Here is a 19219-nt window from a genome sequence, read left to right as displayed (position 1 = left end):
AATCTCTGTAATTAAATCAATAAAATCAGTTCTGTTGCATGGTTAGCTGAATAGAACCTCTATGTTCAACATACGTCTGAATAACGAATTCTGAAGATATAACGCTTACCTGCATTTTGAGTTTCCAAGCTGATGACCGTTATTACTCTGATTCATTGAGGAAATTGTTTGTGCTATAATTTCTGTTTGTGCTATATTTTCCATGAAACATTTTTATAATTTGCTAATGTGGTCTGCCATGTTCTGAAGTACAGTGGTACCTCGGGTTAAGTACTTAATTCGTTCCGGAGGTCCGTTCTTAACCTGAAACTGTTCTTAACCTGAAGCACCACTTTAGCTAATGGGGCCTCCTGCTGCCGCTGCACCGCCGGAGCACGATTTCTGTTCTCATCCTGAAGCAAAGTTCTTAACCCAAGGTACTATTTCTGGGTTAGCGGAGTCTGTAACCTGAAGCATATGTAACCCGAGGTACCACTGTACAAATTTTGACATTCCAAATATATCCAAGAAACCTTTTTTCCTTCATACATAAATTCCTCCTTTTATCCACCACTTTGCATATAATTGTGTTTGCACATCACTTTAAATCATGGGTAGGCAAACTAAGGCCCGGGGGCTGGATCTGGCCCAGTCACCTTCTAAATCTGGCCCATGGACGGTCCGGGAATCAGCATGTTTTTACATGAGTAGAATGTGTCCTTTTATTTAAAATGCATCTCTGGGGTTATTTGTGGGGCATAGGAATTCGTTCATTATTTTACTTTTTTTCAAAATATAGTCCGGCTTCCCACAAGGTCTGAGGGACAGTGAACTTGCCCCCTGCTGAAAAAGTTTGCTGACCCCTGCCCTAAATTATGGCTTAGTTAATGTTATGCACAATAGCAGCTGGCGCAGAGGCGGCGGTGGTTATCTGACCTCCCGCCACTGGTGTTTCTGCAACTTACTGGGTGATGTGACTGGGATTTTGGTACAGTGCAAACACACCAGCAGGGTGAGCTGGATTTGTGCCGCTGGTATATTTGCACTACACTGACTTCCCCATCACATTCCCCCTCCCCACCTCTGTAAGGTGTAAGGTGCAGCAGTTACCTGTGAGCCAGTGTGGTGTAGTGGTTAAGAGCGGTGAACTCGTAATCTGGTGAACCGGGTTCGCTTCCCCGCTCCTCCACATGCAGCTGCTGGGTGACCTTGGGCTAGTCACACTTCTTTGAAGTCTCTCAGCCCCACTCACCTCACAGAGTGTTTGTTGTGGGGGAAGAAGGGAAAGGAGAATGCTAGCCGCTTTGAGACTCCTTCAGGTAGTGATAAAGCGGGATATCAAAATCCAAACTCTTCTCTCTTCTTCTTCCAATGAGAGAGGGTCAGGTAAGAGCCTCTACCTCTCCATGCTGCAAGGATGAATCACAGAAAGCTTTGGGCTCATATATTGCCCTTTCCTCATTTGGCATGGCTGCAGGGAGGAGTTCAGAAACATTCTCGTCCATATTTAGACCGGCTGCAGCTTGTCATGTCATCTAGACCTGATTAGTCTTAACTATGGTTTGGGGAAACCAGCCAACCTCAAACCATAATGTATGGAATTGGGTCGCTTTCACTAACCATAGTTAAAATTAGCCACAGTTTAGGGTTCAGATGTCATACTAATCTCTAGTTAATTTAAAACAGGTGGAGCTTCTGATCTCCGCCTTGCAACTATGCCAGCGATGGAAAGGGAGAAAGTGCACTCTCCCTTGGAACGAAATGACTGCATGCAAAACAGGCCTGTAATTCTCTTTAGCAGAATGCGCCCTTTGATAATCTCATGGACACAAGTTAGCATGAAGTTCTGCACCTTTCTAAGGCAGGAAGGAATTGGTCCTGGATTTCAATATTTTTGACATTAAAAAAGAAGTTTTAGTGGTTGGGGGAAATCAGCCAATACATACATTGGAACTGATGGTTTTACCTAGCTGTGTTGGAAAGCGAATTTCACTCTGAAAGTAGGACGGTTGTAGCTGGAATGACAATTAATGCCGTGTGGGCAGAATCCCTGCTGGAAGCCGGTATCTGAATAGAACAAGAACTCTGGCTCTTTCTGCCGGTCCTTCCCTCCTCTTTCGTGATTTGGCCCTATATTGGCTGTTGAGTGTGGTGGCTTCCATTTTTAATTAGCCAGCTGGGCAAAATTTAGTTCATTGTGTCCCTTCAGTTAATTATCATGAAGCTGTTCTCTCTCTCCCCGCCCACACACTCCCGTTATAGAGCAGCCTGGGATTTGGCAATCCAGGGTCCAGCATTTTGCTTTTGAGGTATTATTGGGTGCCAGCTGTCTGCCTTAACTGAAGATTTGATCTAAGAGAAATTTAATCTAAAAAGGGGCAGGGAAGTCCGGAGGAAGAGAGAACGTAGACCTGCAGAATCTGCAAAACTTCATTCTTGAAAAACTAGGTGGGCAAACCGCCCCAGAAGGAGCACAAAGTTTCCCCCCACAAAGGCACTAGGGAAGTCTTAAGTGTCTTAATCAGACTAATTTAGAATTGTGCCCTTGCTAAGGGCTTTAAAGGCAGGACATTAAAGGCTGTAGACAACAAATGTAAGAATTAGGAACAAGGTAGACATCGTGCTTTTCAAGAACCTGTCACACAGAAGCAGGCAAAGAGTACTGTATTTTTTGCTCTATAAGACTCACTTTTTGCCTCCTAAAAAGTAAGGGGAAATGTGTGTGCGTCTTATGGAGCGAATGCAGGCTGCGGAGCTATCCCTTTCACTGCGCAGCGATCCCTCTTGGTGTTCTGGCTTCTGGGATTCAGAATATTTTTTTTCTTGTTTTCCTTCTCCAAAAACTAGGTGCGTCTTATGGTCTGGTGTGTCTTATAGAGCGAAAAATACAGTAATTCTCTGCCGCCCCAGAAGGTAGGACCAGCTAGAGATTCTTAAGACTTAAAGTAACATTTAAGTAAATTTTCAGAAGAATTTATAGCTGCCAGAGGCAGCACAAGCATTCTCCCAGGCCACCTCCCTCAGATTGCCTTGCTCTGAGGAAGGGAGTCGTCCCACCGAAGGAAGCAGAGAGGAAAGATGGAGGTGGGTTGACTCCTAGCACTGCCACTGCATCAGCAGAGCAAAACTTGTGAAAAGTAAGCAGGGAGGAGAGGAAGAAGAGTTTGGATTGATATCCTGCTTTATCACTACCCAAAGGAGTCTCAAAGCTAACAGTTATAATTTACACAATTGTTGTGTGTGTGTTGAGTGGGAGTTGAACTTTCCAGGAAACTTTCTTTTCTCTAGCTGCTTCCTTCCCTAAATTCCCAACAGGAGGGAGTTGGAGCAGGTCTCATCAGAAGCAAGTTTTGAAGAAAGTTGTTGTTGTTGTTGTTGTTTGTTGTTGTTTAGTCGTGTCCGACTCTTCGTGACCCCCTGGACCAGAGCACGCCAGGCACTCCTGTATTCCATTGCCTCCTGCAGCTTGGTCAATCTTATGTTTGTAGCTTTGAGAACACTGTCCCACCATCTCGTCCTCTGTCGTCCCCTTCTCCTTGTGTCCTCCATCTTTCCCAACATCAGGGTCTTTTCCAGGGAGTCTTCTCTTCTCATGAGGCGGCCAAAGTATTGGAGCCTCAGCTTCAGGATCTGTCCTTCCAGTGAGCACTCAGGGCTGATTACCTTCAGAATGGATAGGTTTGATCTTCTTGCAGTCCATGGGACTCTCAAGAGTCTCCTCCAGCACCATAATTCAAAAGCATCAATTCTTCGGCGATCAGCCTTCTTTATGGTCCAGCTCTCACTGCCATACATCACTACTGGGGAAACCATAGCTTTGACTATACGGACCTTTGTCGGCAAAGTGATGTCTCTGCTTTTTAAGATGCTGTCTAGGTTTGTCATTGCTTTTCTCCCAAGAAGCAGGCGTCTTTTAATTTCGTGACTGCTGTCACCATCTGCAGTGATCATGGAACCAATGAAAGTAAAATCTCTCACTGCCTCCATTTCTTCCCCTTCTATTTGCCAGGAGGTGGTGGGACCAGTGGCCATGATCTTCGTTTTTTTTTTTTATGTTGAGCTTCAGACCATATTTTGCGCTCTCCTCTTTCACTCTCATTAACAGTTTCTTTAATTCCTTAAGAGGTTCTTTAATTCCATACAGTGTAGCATCTTCCCATGAAGAAAGTAGAGTTGCCATATTCCCAAAGGTGAAAATCTGGACAAAGTTGTTGAGCATTTCTTTCTTTCTTTCTTTCTTTCTTTCTTTCTTTCTTTCTTTCTTTCTTGTCAAAGTTATTGAGCTACAACAATTGTAAAAGAATTTTTAAATTAAAAAAAATACCTCACTTGCCATACAACCGGTTTTCACCGATTCAGAGAAAATCTGTCCAGATGCCATTTGAAAGCATGTTTTCCAGCTCTGTCCTGGATAATCCGGACGTATGGCAGCCCAGAAGAAAGCTCATTTCACAGCCACGCAGCAAGGGAACAGTCTTTCATTGCCTTTGGTTCAGCGACTGTTGTGTGTATAAACAGAGTGGTACTGGGTCTCAAGCTTGCTTGGGAGCTAGGCAACCTATCACAAAGTGCTCTTCAGTTCTACAGTTTCCTAAAAATGAGAGGAAAAGCAGTCTCTGCGTTCCTAAAGGCATCAACATTTTTAATTGATGTATTCCACAAATCAGCTCCGGAATGGAAAAGATTCTTGGCAGAGAAGGCAAGAAATGTATGCAGGAAAACGAGAGGGTGCGAGATGCAGATGAAATAGGAAATCTTCTTGGCGGAAGGAAGCACAAGGAAGAAACACTGGTGCCTGTGAAAGGGTGGAGAAGCAGGAGATAAAGGGGAAGTGGCTGGTGGTGGCAGCAGGAGCCAGAGGGCAGATGAGTTAGTAGATGAAGGCATGGGAAGGAGAGGAGAGATGGGTGACCCAGGACCAGGGGAGAGAAAGCTTGTGACTCGTGAAAAGCAAGGGCAAATAAACGAGAGAGAGACTCTCCTACAGGTCTAAACCACTGAACCTCTTGGGCTTGCTGATCAGAAGGTCGGTGGTTTGAATCCCCACGACTGGGTGAGCTCCTGTTGCTCTGTCCCAGCTCCTGCCAACCTAGCAGTTCGAAAGCACGCCAGTGCAAGTAGATAAATAGGTACCACTGCAGCGGGAAGGTAAATGGCATTTCCATGCTCTCTGGTTTCCATCACGGTGTTCCGTTGCGCCAGAAGCGATTTAAACCTGCTGGCCACATAACCCAGAAAGTGGTCTGTGGCCTGAAAGCAAGATGAGCGCCACAAACCCATAGTTGCCTTTGACTGAACTTAACCGTCCAGGTGTCCTTTACCTTTACCTTTTTACTTAGAATATGGTTATGATCATGTTTAGATATTCTGAGTAAACTAGAATTGTATGGCATCTTTTCCATTTTCTTTCCTTGCAGATTATTTAAGGACCGATACAACATTCCTTGAGGAACTGGTGGTTGGCAGCGGCGAGAACATCGAACTCCTGTGTAACTCTCCGGTCTCTTCTATGTCTGTCTTCTGGTATAAAGATGGCATTGGGATTTCACCTACTAACCGAACTCATCTTGTCCAGAAGTTGTTAAGGATTATCAATGTATCATACGATGACTCTGGCCTGTACAGCTGTAAGCCAAGGCACTCCACTGAAATGCTCAGGAACTTCACAGTACGAGTAACAGGTGAGTTCAGTGAAGTCCCCACCCCGTTTTCTCCCTGCTTTTCTGCAGATCACCTGGATCCATGCTTACATCCCCAAATCAAAAGTGCATTTTAAAGAGTTTTGCATCTGGTTCTAATTTGATCTGAAAATTAAATTGCTTTGACCAATGTTGTTTGACCAACGTTGTTTCCTTCGCATTATCCAATGAAGTTTGTGATATTGTTCAGTCTGCCTAGGTTGCAGCTTCCTGACTTGAAAAGTGTTAGGTTAACAAAGAAGCTAAAGACTAACTCAGGTTCTGGAATGCTCTCTGTGGAATAATAGGACCCCAGGTGCTTGGACATGGATGCGAATGAATTTTCCACTCTTGTAGTTTGTCTACCTTTGGTCTCACCTGTGGCCCCTAGAAGCTGTGCATGCAACAGCAGCTGCTTCTTGGGAACGGCTTTGAATGGCCAGCTAAACTGGGCGAGGGTAGCCGTGGGTCTCAAACCCCAGAGACTTCCACTGCATGTGAAGACAGGTTCTGGCGGATTGAGCAGACGAGGCCAGTTTCTACACCTGCTGTAGCGGGGCAGACGGGGCTTGTCAACCAGAGAAGGTAGCCCATCTAGGAGAAGGAAAGCTCTGGTCCAAACTTCCACTGCCTTGTGGGATATCTTTGGGAGAAGAAGAAGGCTAAGGAGTGAACCCTACACCAGTAAGGAGTGGGGTCCCTAAGACTGTTGGATGGTGCCTTGTAAGCCTCCTTCCGGCAACAGCAAGGCCAAGAGGGGTGTCTTGTTGTCGGGGCAGCCCAGGACCTCCATAAAAATTTGAGCTCCCAGGAGGTCCCTTGGGTGCTCCAAACACAGCAGCTTGACTTCATCCCTGGAGACGCACTCCATTGTCTCTTGACTGTCTCTCTCTTGGTTGTGGGCAAACTGGGGAGAGGGGAGAGAAATGATGGGGTGGAACCCATGGCACTTGCTCAAGAATCCAGAGGTTTTCACGGTGGTGGGCCACCCCCAGAGGAGATGTGAGAAGGGAACGTCGCTGCTGAGTATTCTTGCATTATGGAGGGTGCATCTCTTTACCAACTTCCGTTTTCGTTTTGATCTTTTCGTGATACGCATTCAAGTTCACAGGCCCAATGTATAACGACCGGGAATGGGAAGAAATTTGATTCGGTTTGCATTTAAAGCTATCAAATCTATACTTTCTGAAGAGAACACTGCCCAACCATCAGTGTCAGTCTTCAAGGGGGCGAATGGAAAGGCCGTTCAGTTGACACGACTTGCAACATCGCCAGTTAAATTGGGATGTTGCCCTGTGCAATCACCTCTGCTTCTGAGTGGCTGAGTTTCCCCAGCCACTCTGGGCGTCTCCCAATCAAGTGTTAAAAACAATACAGCATTAAATATTAAAAACTTCCCTGAACAGTGCTGCCTTCAGATGTCTTTTAAAGATAGGATAGCTGCTTATTTCCTTCACATCTGAAGGGAGGGTGTTCCACAGGGTGGGCACCACTACTGAGAAGGCCCTCTGTCTCCTTACTTCACGCAATGAGGGAACCACCAGAAAGCCCTCAGCGCTGGATCTCAGTGCTAAACGATGGGGGTGGAGATGCTCCTTCAGGTATACAGGACCGAGGCCGTTTAGGGCTTTAAAGGTCAGCACCAACACTTTGAATTGTGCTCGGAAACGTACTGGGAGCCAATGCAGATCTCTCAGGACCGGTGTTTTGTGGTCCCGGCGGCCACTCCCAGTCACCAGTCTAGCTGCCGCATTCTGGATTAATTGCAGTTTCCAGGTCACCTTCAAAGGTAGCCCCACATAGAGCGCATTGCAGTAGTCCAAGCAGGAGATAACTAGAGCATGCACCACTCTGGCGAGATAGCCCGCAGGCAGGTAGGGTCTCAGCCCTCCGCATCAGATGTGGTGTTGTATTCTTGTGCGAAAGTGCCTAGGCAGGGCCAGCCAAAGGGTGGGAGTCAACATGCCATCCGAGAGGTCTTGTGGCTTCTCGTGGCAGCACATCCCCATCACCCTAAAACATGATCGCAGCAGAGTGAGTGCTTCTCAGATAATGAATGACCCAAGGATGAAAGTGAAAAATACAGCATGAAACTGGTCCATCCGAAAAAATGATAGTTGCCTTTGATAAACAGCAGCAAAGGATGGGCATGCCATGCATGGCTCGAATGTAGGGTGTTGCTTTAGTTGCACCAGTGCAAAAACTGGGGGCTTCGACTGTGACTCGGTAAGCACAGTTTCTGAAAGGGAAGTTCCTTTGACTTCCAAATGGGTATGTTTCAGATTGAAATGGTAAGTAAGTAAGTAGGTAAATTTTTATTTATACCCCACCCTCCCTGGCCAAGACTGGCCTCAGGGCGGCTAACATCAAATATCAAATACACTAAAACACAATCAAACAATTGATTAAAATACAGCTTAAAAATTAGAATCAGGATAAAATTAAGTGATTGCCCACGAATTACAACCATAGGGGCCGGGAACCTCAAGTATTCATCCATGTTGGTCCCACATGAGCCGATAAAAAGGCCAAAGAGTTAACTTACAGGGTCCCATAGAGGGGGGGTCAAACTGGGCCCGGACTGAAGGCCAGGCGGAACAACTCCGTCTTGCACGCCCTGCAGAAGGATGTCAAGTCCCGCAGGACCCTGGTTTCCTGTGATAACCTGTTAACGCTTAATTAAAACCAGCTCAGTGGAAGCATATTCTCTTGGTACAGGGGCAGTTTTACACTCCTGGCAAATAGAAGGGGAAGAAATGGAGGCAGTGAGAGATTTTACTTTCTTGGGCTCCTTGATCACTGCAGATGGTGACAGCAGCCACGAAATTAAAAGACGCCTGCTTCTTGGGAGAAAAGTGATGACAAACCTAGACAGCATCTTAAAAAGCAGAGACATCACCTTGCCAACATAGGTCCGTATAGTTAAAGCTATGGTTTTCCCAGTAGTGATGTCTGGAAGTGAGAGCTGGACCATAAAGAAGGCTGATCACCAAAGAATTGATGTTTTTGAATTCTGGTGCTGGAGGAGACTCTTGAGAGTCCCATGGACTGCAAGAAGATCAAACCTATCCATTCTGAAGGAAATCAGCCCTGAGTGCTCACTGGAAGGACAGATCCTGAAGCTGAGACTCCAAGACTTTGGCCACCTCATGAGAAGAGAAGACTCCCTGGAAAAGACCCTGATGTTGGGAAAGATGGAGGGCACAAGGAGAAGGGGACGACAGAGGACGAGATGGTTGGACAGTGTTCTCGAAGCTACAAACATGAGTTTGACTAAACTGCAGGAGGCTGTGGAAGACTGAAGTGCCTGGCGTTCTCTGGTCCATGGGGTCATGAAGAGTCGGACAGGACTAAACGACTAAACAACAACAGTGGAAGCATATTCTCTTGGTACAGGGGCAGTTTTACATTATGCAGTGTAAATGAAAGAGTACTGGAAAAAAAATATATTGCTGCATGTTATATATCTTTATTGCCACACCCTCACCTGGAATGTTGCATTCAGGTTGTGGTTTCCAAAGAAATTTTGAGTTTCAAGAACTTCCAAAGAACAGAAGAGAACATTCACAGCAACGTGGAAGAGCAAAAAGGACCTAGAGATATTTTCATATTACGACAACAGACTGTAAATATAGAGTCCGCGTAGCTGCACAGGGGCAATAAACATGATCTTGCTTGGTTTTTTTTTCCCATTAGCAGTGCCTGGCTCTTGGCAGTGGGGAATTCTAATACGAACATGATTTTGCCAAGCTGATTTCCTCAGCAAAACCACTTTTATACTGGGCATCGATAAACCGCCGACTTAAAACGAGCTTGTGAGCCTTTCAAAACTGTGAAAACGGAAACGATTAGAATGTGCCAATTGGTTTACAAAACCTCAAATTGGTTTACAAAATATAGATGGTAAAATCAAGAAAAATTCACAACCCCACTTTAAGGCATACAAAAGTTAAAATACTAAAACAGATTAAAATTACCTCAACTTTCTAAGCAGCTGGGTAGGCTTGTCTATACAAGTATGTCTTAAACAGGTACTGAAAAGAGTACAGTGAAGGCACATGCTTGATCTCAATAGGCAGGCAGTTCCAAAGTTGTAGGTGCTGCCACACTAAACGAGAGAGTTCTTATGAAAGGGTACCTGTGCGTTGCCCCTGTTTATTTTGGATGAGAGTTGACGTGGAAGAGATTTTTTTATAAATATCAAAGATGATAAGTTTACATTCTTTTTATTTGAGTTTTTAAAAGCAGACTACAAAAACCTCAGTCAATAGGTTCCCTTGTAGTTATGTTATGTGTAGCAGCCGCCCAGGCGATCTGCGTAAAATGCCATCCTTTCAGTTGTTCCATTTTTCTCCTCATGTGGGAGCTTGTCATTTCACCAGATTTCTTCAGGGACAATTTCTTTGGGTACATCTTTGCTCAAACTGTTTATATATAAAGGTTTTCAGACCATCCTCATTTTGTAGAAAAGTGCAAACAAATGGGGACATTGTTTTTTTTATGGTGGAATTGAGATTTTGGTTGGTTTTCATTAGCGCCTTTTAACAGAAGTGGCTAAGTAGAGTGGAACAACCACCCCAACTTCCCAGCAATTGCGTCACTATTTCTTACTGGGGGGGGGGGTGAAGAGGCCTGTTTTAGCTGATCACAGACTAAATGTGAGCAACAGTTGATTTGACTCCTAAAAAAGCAATTGCAGTCTTAGGCTGCATAAACAGAAGGTGTGTCCAGATAGCAAGAAATAATAATTCCACTGTCCTTTACTGGTCTTGCTGTATTTTGAGTACAGTGGTACCTTGGTTTATTAACTTAATCCATTCTGGAAGTCCGTTCTTAAACCAAAGCTGTTCTTAAACCAAGGAGCGCTTTCCCTTATGAGGCCTCCCGCCACCAGTGCCCTTCCACCATTTGGATTCCGTTCTTAGACTGAGGTAAAGTTTGCAAACCAGGACACCTACTTCTGGTTTTGCGGAGTTCGTAAACTGAATAGTTTGTAAACAGGGCTGTTCTTAAACCGAGGTACCACTGTACTGCCTCTAGTTCAGAACGCCTTACTTTAAGAAGGACATTGATAGAACTGAACCACCTGTGGTTTTTAATCCCCTTTGTTCTGAAGATCATTATTGATATTCTGGGCTTAGCCGGGCTGTATCCCTGTGTTTGTGGATGAGTGGATTTTTGTGTTAGTAAGTTCAGAAGTAAAAGTTGAGTTCAGATGATCACAGCTTTATTGGGTTGACGTTGGGATGTGCCAATTAATACGTTTTGATAATGGACAACCATTGCAGGAATGAATTGAGAATTTTGCCTCCACAAAATGTAATTTCCACCCCCACCCCTTGCTTCTCTTTCAAGATTCTCCATCGTCAGGTGATGATGAAGAGGAAGATGAAGATGAAGATGACTCTGAAGACGGAGGTAAATATCTGGGGTTTGGGACACATGCAAAGTAATTCTCAAGAATGCTTATACTAGCTAAACTATTGGCATCAATGGGGCTTGGAACTGTTGGAATCATTTGTGCAGATGGCGGGGGGGGGGGGAGAGATTGGCACGTAGGCTCCAGTGATTTCAACCTTTGTTTTACAATATCTAGCACTGAGTCAAAACTTTTCAGTGTTTCAATGTTTTTACTGTTATCTTTTTGAGTGGTTATGCTACTGCACAAAGACCTCAATTTCTCAGTTGTTTTCTAAGGGCAGCAATCCATTCTTCACTAAAGAATTTTTTTTAAAAGAGTTTCAGAATTAATCAGGAAGCCCTTTCTTGAAAGAATGGGTGTGTAAACTCTTCTTCTGTTTCTGTGGCTCCCCCATTGCTGTCCTTAAATAGCAACTGAATTGCGGGGGGGGGGGGATTTCTATGCAACGTATTGTGTTCGCTTCTACCACTGCCTTAATTTGGAGTCAATATGCGATATTTGTAACAGTGCCAAGGAAGTGTGCTGCCTACTTAAAGAAAATCATGGGAAATACCTGGGAAGGACAGTGGTATTTCAAAACCACTGCCTTCAAAGGTAGCAGAACCCTTTAAAATTGAAATCCCTAATGATTTTTAAAAGTCTCTTTGTTTTTTCCTATGTATGGACTAGGGTTATTTGGGACAGTTGGATGAAGTGCTTTGCAAGTGTCACACATATCTATGCACTGAATTGGTGCACTGATTATTAACGTGACTTTGCTGACCTCTGTGCTGACTGCTAGGGATGCGGGTGGCGCTGTGGGTTAAACCACGGGGTGAGCTCCCGTTGCTCGGTCCCTGCTCCTGCCAACCTAGCAGTTCGAAAGCACGTCAAAGTGCAAGTAGATAAATAGGTACCACTCCAGCGGGAAGGTAAATGGTGCTCTGATTCGCCAGAAGTGGCTTAGTCATGCTGGCCACATGACCCGGAAGCTGTACGCCGGCTCCCTCGGCCAATAAAGCGAGATGAGCGCCGCAGCCCCAGAGTTGGTCACGACTGGACCTAATGGTCAGGGGCCCCTTTACCTTTACCTATGCTGACTGCTGCCAATCAGTCCATGTGCACTGCCCTCCCATACACCTTCTTGCAAACAGACAAGGCACTTCTTTTGAGGTGCTTCCTGTGATGGCATTCTGATCACTGGAGGTCCTCTTCTGAAGCACCTGGGGAAGAAATTTCTTTAGCGCTTATTGTTGCTTACTGTCTCTTTTTTCTGAGATCTTTCTGTTGCGTGTCGAGACCCCGAAGCCACCCCCTCGTTGATGAATAAGACACAAGGACACGGATATTAGGTTAATGGCTATTGGGCAAATTTAGGCCACAACTTTATTGGTTACAGAATGTGAGCGGTATTAGCTTAGGCATTGAAGTTGACCTGACCATAGCTGACTCCTGCCCGTCACGCAGGGAGTCCAGTAAGGGTCAACCACCGGTAGGGGGAGCCCTGTCGATGCAAACCAACTCAAACTCCCCCTGGGTTCCTGACGGGGTCGTGGCATGGCCCTAGCCCCACCCCAGGCTTCGGACAAGATCCACACCCCCGGATTCCTTTAATGGAATACCCTTAAGCTTGGAGGGGCAGGTGATGGCCACACCTTCCCTCCCCCATCATAAGGTCAACCAATGCCTAACCGCCAAACCTTACAAAGTTGTGGCGATTGTAGGCGAAAACCAAACGTGCCAGGTTGCCAAGTGGAAAAATTCCTACCAGGCCCCTCAACGGTGACCAACCGAGGTCCATAGCAAGGCCAATGTTGAAACCTGAAAATAGGGAGGTCAGGTGGGAGATCGAGGAGGCGAGCCAAGAGGAAGCTCTCCAGCTCACGCCTCCATTTAAATGGGGCCTGGCCACGCCCCCAGCCAGCGGATTGGCTGGCTAGAAATGACGTGGCCGGGAATGCCCCTGGAGGGGAGTGATTGGCCACGTGGTCCACCGCAACTCCTCCCCACTGGGAAGTGGAGTGGATTTGCCCACCTTTCTTGACTTGCTGAGCTCAGCATTTTACTGAGGAGAGAGCTTTCTCATTCATATAGCCTGAGGACCCTAATCCGATGCTAACTTGGCATTGCGTTTGTGTTTCATTTCACTAAGGTTATTTTGGAGCTGCTTCAGTTCTTTCAAGAATTGGGTCTCATCAGCAAGCTTCTCCAAGGCTCAAATGACAACTACCTTGCTCTTTCCAAACCTATGAAAACAACAATGATTTTAAATTTACGGATTATTTGAAAAGTATTTGCGATGACCAGACGACGTTTGTAGGTTTGCAAGAGGCTCTGTGAGGACTAATATTAGAAATATTGCAAAAATGAAGAAGGAGATGAGTTGTGTTAAAAATGTAAAGGCAATATTAAGTTAGGAAGTGCGTAAGAAGTGATTACCGTATTTTTCGCACCATAGGGCGCACCGGACTATAGGGCGCACCCAGTTTTTAGGGGGGGAAATCAAGAAAAAAATATTTTCCCCCCAGCCCCAAAGAGCAGCGTACAGGCTGCACACAACCTCTCCTTGCCGGAGGGGTTGCGCGCAGCTATGGAGCAAGCCAAGGCAGGGGGCGGGATGGATCCTGCTCGCTGTTTTGGCTTCCCTTTAGCCCCATGCAGCCTCTCCTTGCCGGAGGGGTTGCGCGCAGCTATGGAGCAAGCCAAGGCAGGGGGCGGGATGGATCCCGCTCGCTGTTTTGGCTTCCCCTTTAGCCCCGTGCAGCCTCTCCTTCCTAGGAGAGGCGTGGGGCTAAAGAATCCATAGCCCCGTGCAGCCTCTCCTTGCCGGGAGACGCTGCACAGGGCTTTCCTGGCTTTCCTGGGAGGTGGGGGGATTCCCTCACCTCTCGCAAAAGCCCGCAGAAGCCGTATAACCCCTTTAAAGAGATCGCGGCTTCTCCTTGCTTTTCTGGGAGGTGGGAGAAGCAACTGATGTGGCCAGTCAGTCCCTTCTCCCTCCTGGGGAAAAGCCCGCAAGAGCGCACGGAGCTTGTGTGCGGCTCTTGGGGGCTTTTCCCGACTGCTTCCCCCCTGCTTTCGCTCCATAGGACGCACACACATTTTCCCTTGCTTTTTAGGAGAGAAAAAGTGCGTCCTATGGTGCAAAAAATACGGTAAGACGGATGATTGTCAAAGGTGCTGATGGAAGTCTAATAAGAGGGTATTTGTGATGAATTGTGTGGTATGTTTTATAATTTTATATTTTAAAACACATATATATATATATATATATATATATATATATATATATATATATATGAAAACAACAATGATTTTGCTGAAACTAAATCTAGCTGTAGCCATTTGGCTGCTGTTCCACATAATAGATCGCATCACAGGCTCGCCAACGGACATGGTGGGTTTCTTCAGTTGCTCTGCTTTGTGTCTACAGTTGCTCCTTACTGGACCCGTCTCGAGATAATGGATCGGAAGCTTCTGGCTGTTCCTGCTGCAAACACTGTTCGCTTTCGCTGCCCGGCTGCTGGGAATCCCTCTCCTTCTATACACTGGCTGAAAAATGGCAAAGAATTCAAAGGAGAGCACCGTATTGGGGGCATCAAAGTAAGACGTCAGCAGTCTAAATATCAGTTTGGTCCATTCCTTAACCTCCAGCTTTGAAAACCTCTTGGAATTGTCGCACCTGAAGTTTTGCTCACTGAACAGTTTTGAAAGGGCAGTTGGATATGGGATCCACCACTTTCACATCATAGATAATTTCCTTTCCAGTCTGTACTTCTTTATAGCCAAACTGCTTTGCAGATTCTCTCCTTGGGTATAATCTTTAGAATGCAAAATGTGACGTGGATACTGTCATAAACTGAATATGTTGGTGAGACAATTGAAGCATATGAACAACATTGTAGGTATTCCACACACACACCCCAATGTATTTGGATGAATTATTAGATTCAGGTTGTTCTTGAATCATTCAGCCAGGACACTGAGGTCCAGCGCCAAGGGCCTTCTGGCGGTTCCCTCACTGCGAGAAGTGAGGTTACAGGGAACCAGACAGAGGGCCTTCTCGGTAGCGGCACCCACCCTGTGGAACGCCCTCCCATCAAACGTCAAGGAAATAAACAACTATCTGACTTTTAGAAGACATCTGAAGGCAGCCCTGTTTAGGGGAGTTTTTAATGTTTGATGCTTTATTGTGCTTTTAATATTCTGTTAGAGCTGCTCTAAGTGGCTGGAGAAACCCAGCAAGATGGGTGGGGTATAAATAAATAATAATAATAATAATAATAATAATTATTATTATTATTATTATTATTATTATTATTATTATTATTATTATTATTATTATTATTATTTTCCCCAACCCCTAGCTGCAGCCCGTTTACAAATTTCGTGAGAACTTTCCTATGTTGCTGAATCTAGTGTATGTACAAAAAATACCAGGAAGCATGTCTGCCCCTTCAATAAAACAAAGTAATACAAAGTAATACTGTTAGCTTTAAACTAGCACATTTGCCGTGATTAACATCCTGAGGAATTAAATGAATACTCATTCCTCAAAAGTTTTTTTGGTTCATGTGGTTCCCCAGTCTCATTTATCGGGCCCTATAAAAGGAGAGTGGGGTTTTTTTTGGGGGGGGGGTTTCAAGAGTTGTTTTGGCTATGATCAAATACTTCTTCCTGACCATTCTGATGTAGGAAATTGCTGAAGTTTTGTTTGAGATTAATTCTCACATTAACCGGCTGCAGACTACATATTTAACAACATAGGAATAGGTTTCCGTCGGGATATTAAACTTTTGATAGAAAGTCTTTAAAATGGGATCAGAGCTGAGATTGACTCGGCTTCCTTGTTGCTTTAGTACTTTTAACAACCAGGTTCTAAATCTGATTTCCTTTTGCCATATTTCACTTCACTCTCTTCTGAGATCCTGCAAAGGAGGCTGATATGTGGTTATTCTTCATTTCCCCCTCTGCAGTTGCGACATCAGCAGTGGAGCCTCGTCATGGAAAGTGTGGTTCCATCAGATCGAGGCAACTACACCTGTGTGGTGAGGAATAAATATGGCATCATTTGGCATACCTACCAGCTTGATGTTCTTGGTAAGTGTTCTTTCTGCCTGTTTGAACCAGGTGGACAGTGTTACTCCGGTGGCTTGGGGCTGGGGGTGGACGTTATTTAGTTCCTTCCTGCTGGGCTTTCCACTTACTGGCCTAGTAGTCACGAGTCTGCACAACTGCAGCCTCCAGAATTCAAGGGCAGCCTCACATACAGTGAATTGTTGTTGTTGTTGTTTAGTCATGTCCGACTCTTCTTGACCCCATGGACCAGAGCACGCCAGGCACTCCTGTCCTCCACTGCCTCCCACAGTTTGGTCAAACTCATGCTGGTAGCTTCGAGAACACTGTCCAACCATCTCGTCCTCTGTCGTCCCCTTCTCCTTGTGCCCTCCATCTTTCCCAACACCAGGGTCTTTTCCAATGAGTCTTCTCTTCTCATGAGGTGGCCAAAGTATTGGAGCTTCAGCTTCAGGATCTGTCCTTCCAGTGAGCACTCAGGGCTGATTTCCTTCAGAATGGAGAGGTTTGATCTTCTTGCAGTCCATGGGACTCTCAAGAGTCTCCTCCAGCACCATAATTCAAAAGCATCAATTCTTCAGCAATCAGCCTTCTTTATGGTCCAGCTCTCACTTCCATACATCACTGCTTGGAAAACCATAGCTTTGACTGTACGGACCTTTGTCAGCAAGGTGATGTCTCTGCTTTTTAAGATGCTGTCTAGGTTTGTCATTGCAGGCATCTTTTAATTTCGTGACTGCTGTCACCATCTGCAGTGATCGTGGAGCCCAAGAAAGTAAAATCTCTCACTGTCTCCATTTCTTCCCCTTCTATTTGCCAGGAGATGGTGGGCCCAGTGGCCATGATCTTCGTTTTTTTGATGTTGAGCTTCAGACCATATTTTGCGCTCTCCTCTTTCACCCTCATTAAGAGGTTCTTTAATTCCTTAAGAGGTTCTTTAATTCCGTACAGTGCATTACAGCCGTCCAAAGGGACTGGTGCTTGCATATGGCTTATGCAACGTACTCTGACTGCAAAATTTGGATTCCCTTGGGACTGACTTTGTTGATGCTGCTGTTAGGTTATAGCTATATGTGGCCAGGAGAACTGGGCCTGGAGTCAACATGCAGCAAATGTCAGGGCCCATGGTGCTCAGAGGAAGCATTGGGGGGTTACACTACCACCCCCTTCTTAACTTTTTTCTTTTAGCCCAGAATTCATCAGAGAAGTGTAAAACGAAGTGACTCCAGTCCCTTCTCTCAGTGCTTCTCTGCCAAATGTTGGGCTCAGTGCCATCACCTGTCTCTGGCTCCCAAGGATGCTGGCCCTGAAGATAATTATTTTGCCTTGAGAAAAGCCTCCAACTGCCCAGTATTATTTTAATTTACCTTCCTTGTGCAATTCCGCTGAGCATATACCTGTCTTTCTTATGGTCTGAGCTTAGACCGAGACTGTATTGCTGCCATGCTGATGTAAAAAGGTAAAGGTAAAGGACCCCTGACAGTTAAGTCCAGTCATGAATGACTCTGGGGTTGCGGCGTTCATCTCGCTTTACAGGATGAGTAAGCCGGCGTTTGTCCGCAGACAGTTTTTTCGGGTCATGTGGCCAGCATGACTAAGCCACTTCTGGCGAAACCAGAGCAGCGCACAGAAATGCCGTTTACCCTCCCACCGGAGCGGTATCTATTTATTTATTAATAAATATTTAGCTATTTATTTATTAATAAACAATAATATTCATTATTTATTTATTTATTTATTTTTATATTTATATTTATTAATAAATATTTAGCAATTTATGTAAAGGTAAAGGGACCCCTGACCATTAGGTCCAGTCATGACCGACTCTGGGGTTGTGGCGCTCATCTCGCTTTATTGGCCGAGGGAGCCGGCGTACAGCTTCAGGGTCATGTAGCCAGCATGACTAAGCCGCTTCTGGCGAACCAGAGCAGCGCACGGAAACGCCGTTTACCTTCCCGCCGGAGCGGTACCTATTTATCTACTTTCACTTTGACGTCCGTTTGAACTGCTAGGTTGGCAGGAGCAGGGACTGAGCAACGGGAGCTCACTCCATCGCGGGGATTCGAACCACCGAACTTCTGATCGGCAAGCCCTAGGCTCTGTGGTTTAACCCACAGCACCACCGCTGATGCTTAATCTGAGATTCTGCACTGTATAGAATAACAAGTCAAAGCACCAACATCATTTTGCCATAAATCGGTTGCCCTGCAGTTGTTTACAGCGAATCCTTCCTCTGACTGAATTCACACAGCAGCATTCAAAGGCTTTCCAAAAAAGAAACGTTTTCCAAAAGAGCGCTCTCTATATATCAGGTTCCCGATGAACGACTGGAAAAGAGCCAGCTCATTCCTCCTTTCTTTTCTTCTGCAGAAAGATCACCCCACCGTCCTATTCTCCAGGCAGGATTGCCTGCTAACCAGACTGTGGTGATTGGGAGTGATGTGAAATTCCTGTGCAAAGTGTACAGCGATGCCCAGCCTCACATCCAGTGGCTGAAACACGTGGAGGTCAATGGAAGCAAATATGGACCAGATGGGACTCCGTATGTCACTGTCCTAAAGGTTGGTACACAACTACACATCCCCTCTATGGCCATTGCATGCTAGTGTTTGACCTATACCCTTGAGGCACCACCTCACAGCAGTGAATACTTCTGGAACCCCTTAATTTGGGCATTATCGACGCTAAAGGCACATACCTTAAAAGCAGGCAGAAAGCCATGTATCACTCTCATTTCCACCCAAGTTTGCAGGTACATTCGGGGTGAAATCTTCTGCAAAATCCAAAATATGGTAGGGCTACTACCAGACTTGTGACAAACTGGTATAGCATAATGGTTAAGAGACTGCAGCTGCAATCCTAATCCCATTTACGTAGAAGTAGGCTGCAATGAATTTAATAGAACTTTCTGAGGAGATATGGTTAGGATTGCATCAGTCAGGAAATCTCTAGTTGAGTCTCGCTCCTGCCATGATCTCGTTAGGTGGTCTTTTAGGCAAGCCATTCCTTCTTAGCCTCAACTCCCAGCATTGACTGTCGTGCAACAGAGAAGTTTGTACTAACTTGCCTTACAGGGTCATTGTAA

General features: G+C 45.5%; 1 protein-coding gene across 3 annotated transcripts in view; it reads left to right on the top strand.

The window, feature by feature from the left end:
- The window catches only part of LOC308585682 (fibroblast growth factor receptor 3), a 63810-nt gene that overhangs the window by 22730 nt on the left and 21861 nt on the right, over positions 1 to 19219 (top strand). For all 3 annotated transcript variants that reach the window (XM_081191612.1, XM_081191611.1, XM_081191610.1), the window contains exons 3-7: positions 5397 to 5660; positions 11013 to 11075; positions 14492 to 14661; positions 16035 to 16158; positions 18505 to 18695. In XM_081191612.1, coding sequence (XP_081047738.1) covers positions 5397 to 5660; positions 11013 to 11075; positions 14492 to 14661; positions 16035 to 16158; positions 18505 to 18695 — 812 coding nt within the window. The remainder of the gene's footprint in view (positions 1 to 5396; positions 5661 to 11012; positions 11076 to 14491; positions 14662 to 16034; positions 16159 to 18504; positions 18696 to 19219) is intronic.

The sequence above is a fragment of the Podarcis bocagei genome (genome assembly GCF_964188305.1).
Source record: "Podarcis bocagei genome assembly, chromosome: 4".
NCBI lineage: Eukaryota > Metazoa > Chordata > Lepidosauria > Squamata > Lacertidae > Podarcis > Podarcis bocagei.
The sequence above is the reverse complement of the archived record's forward strand: the minus strand, read 5'-3'. Positions and strand labels throughout refer to the sequence as shown.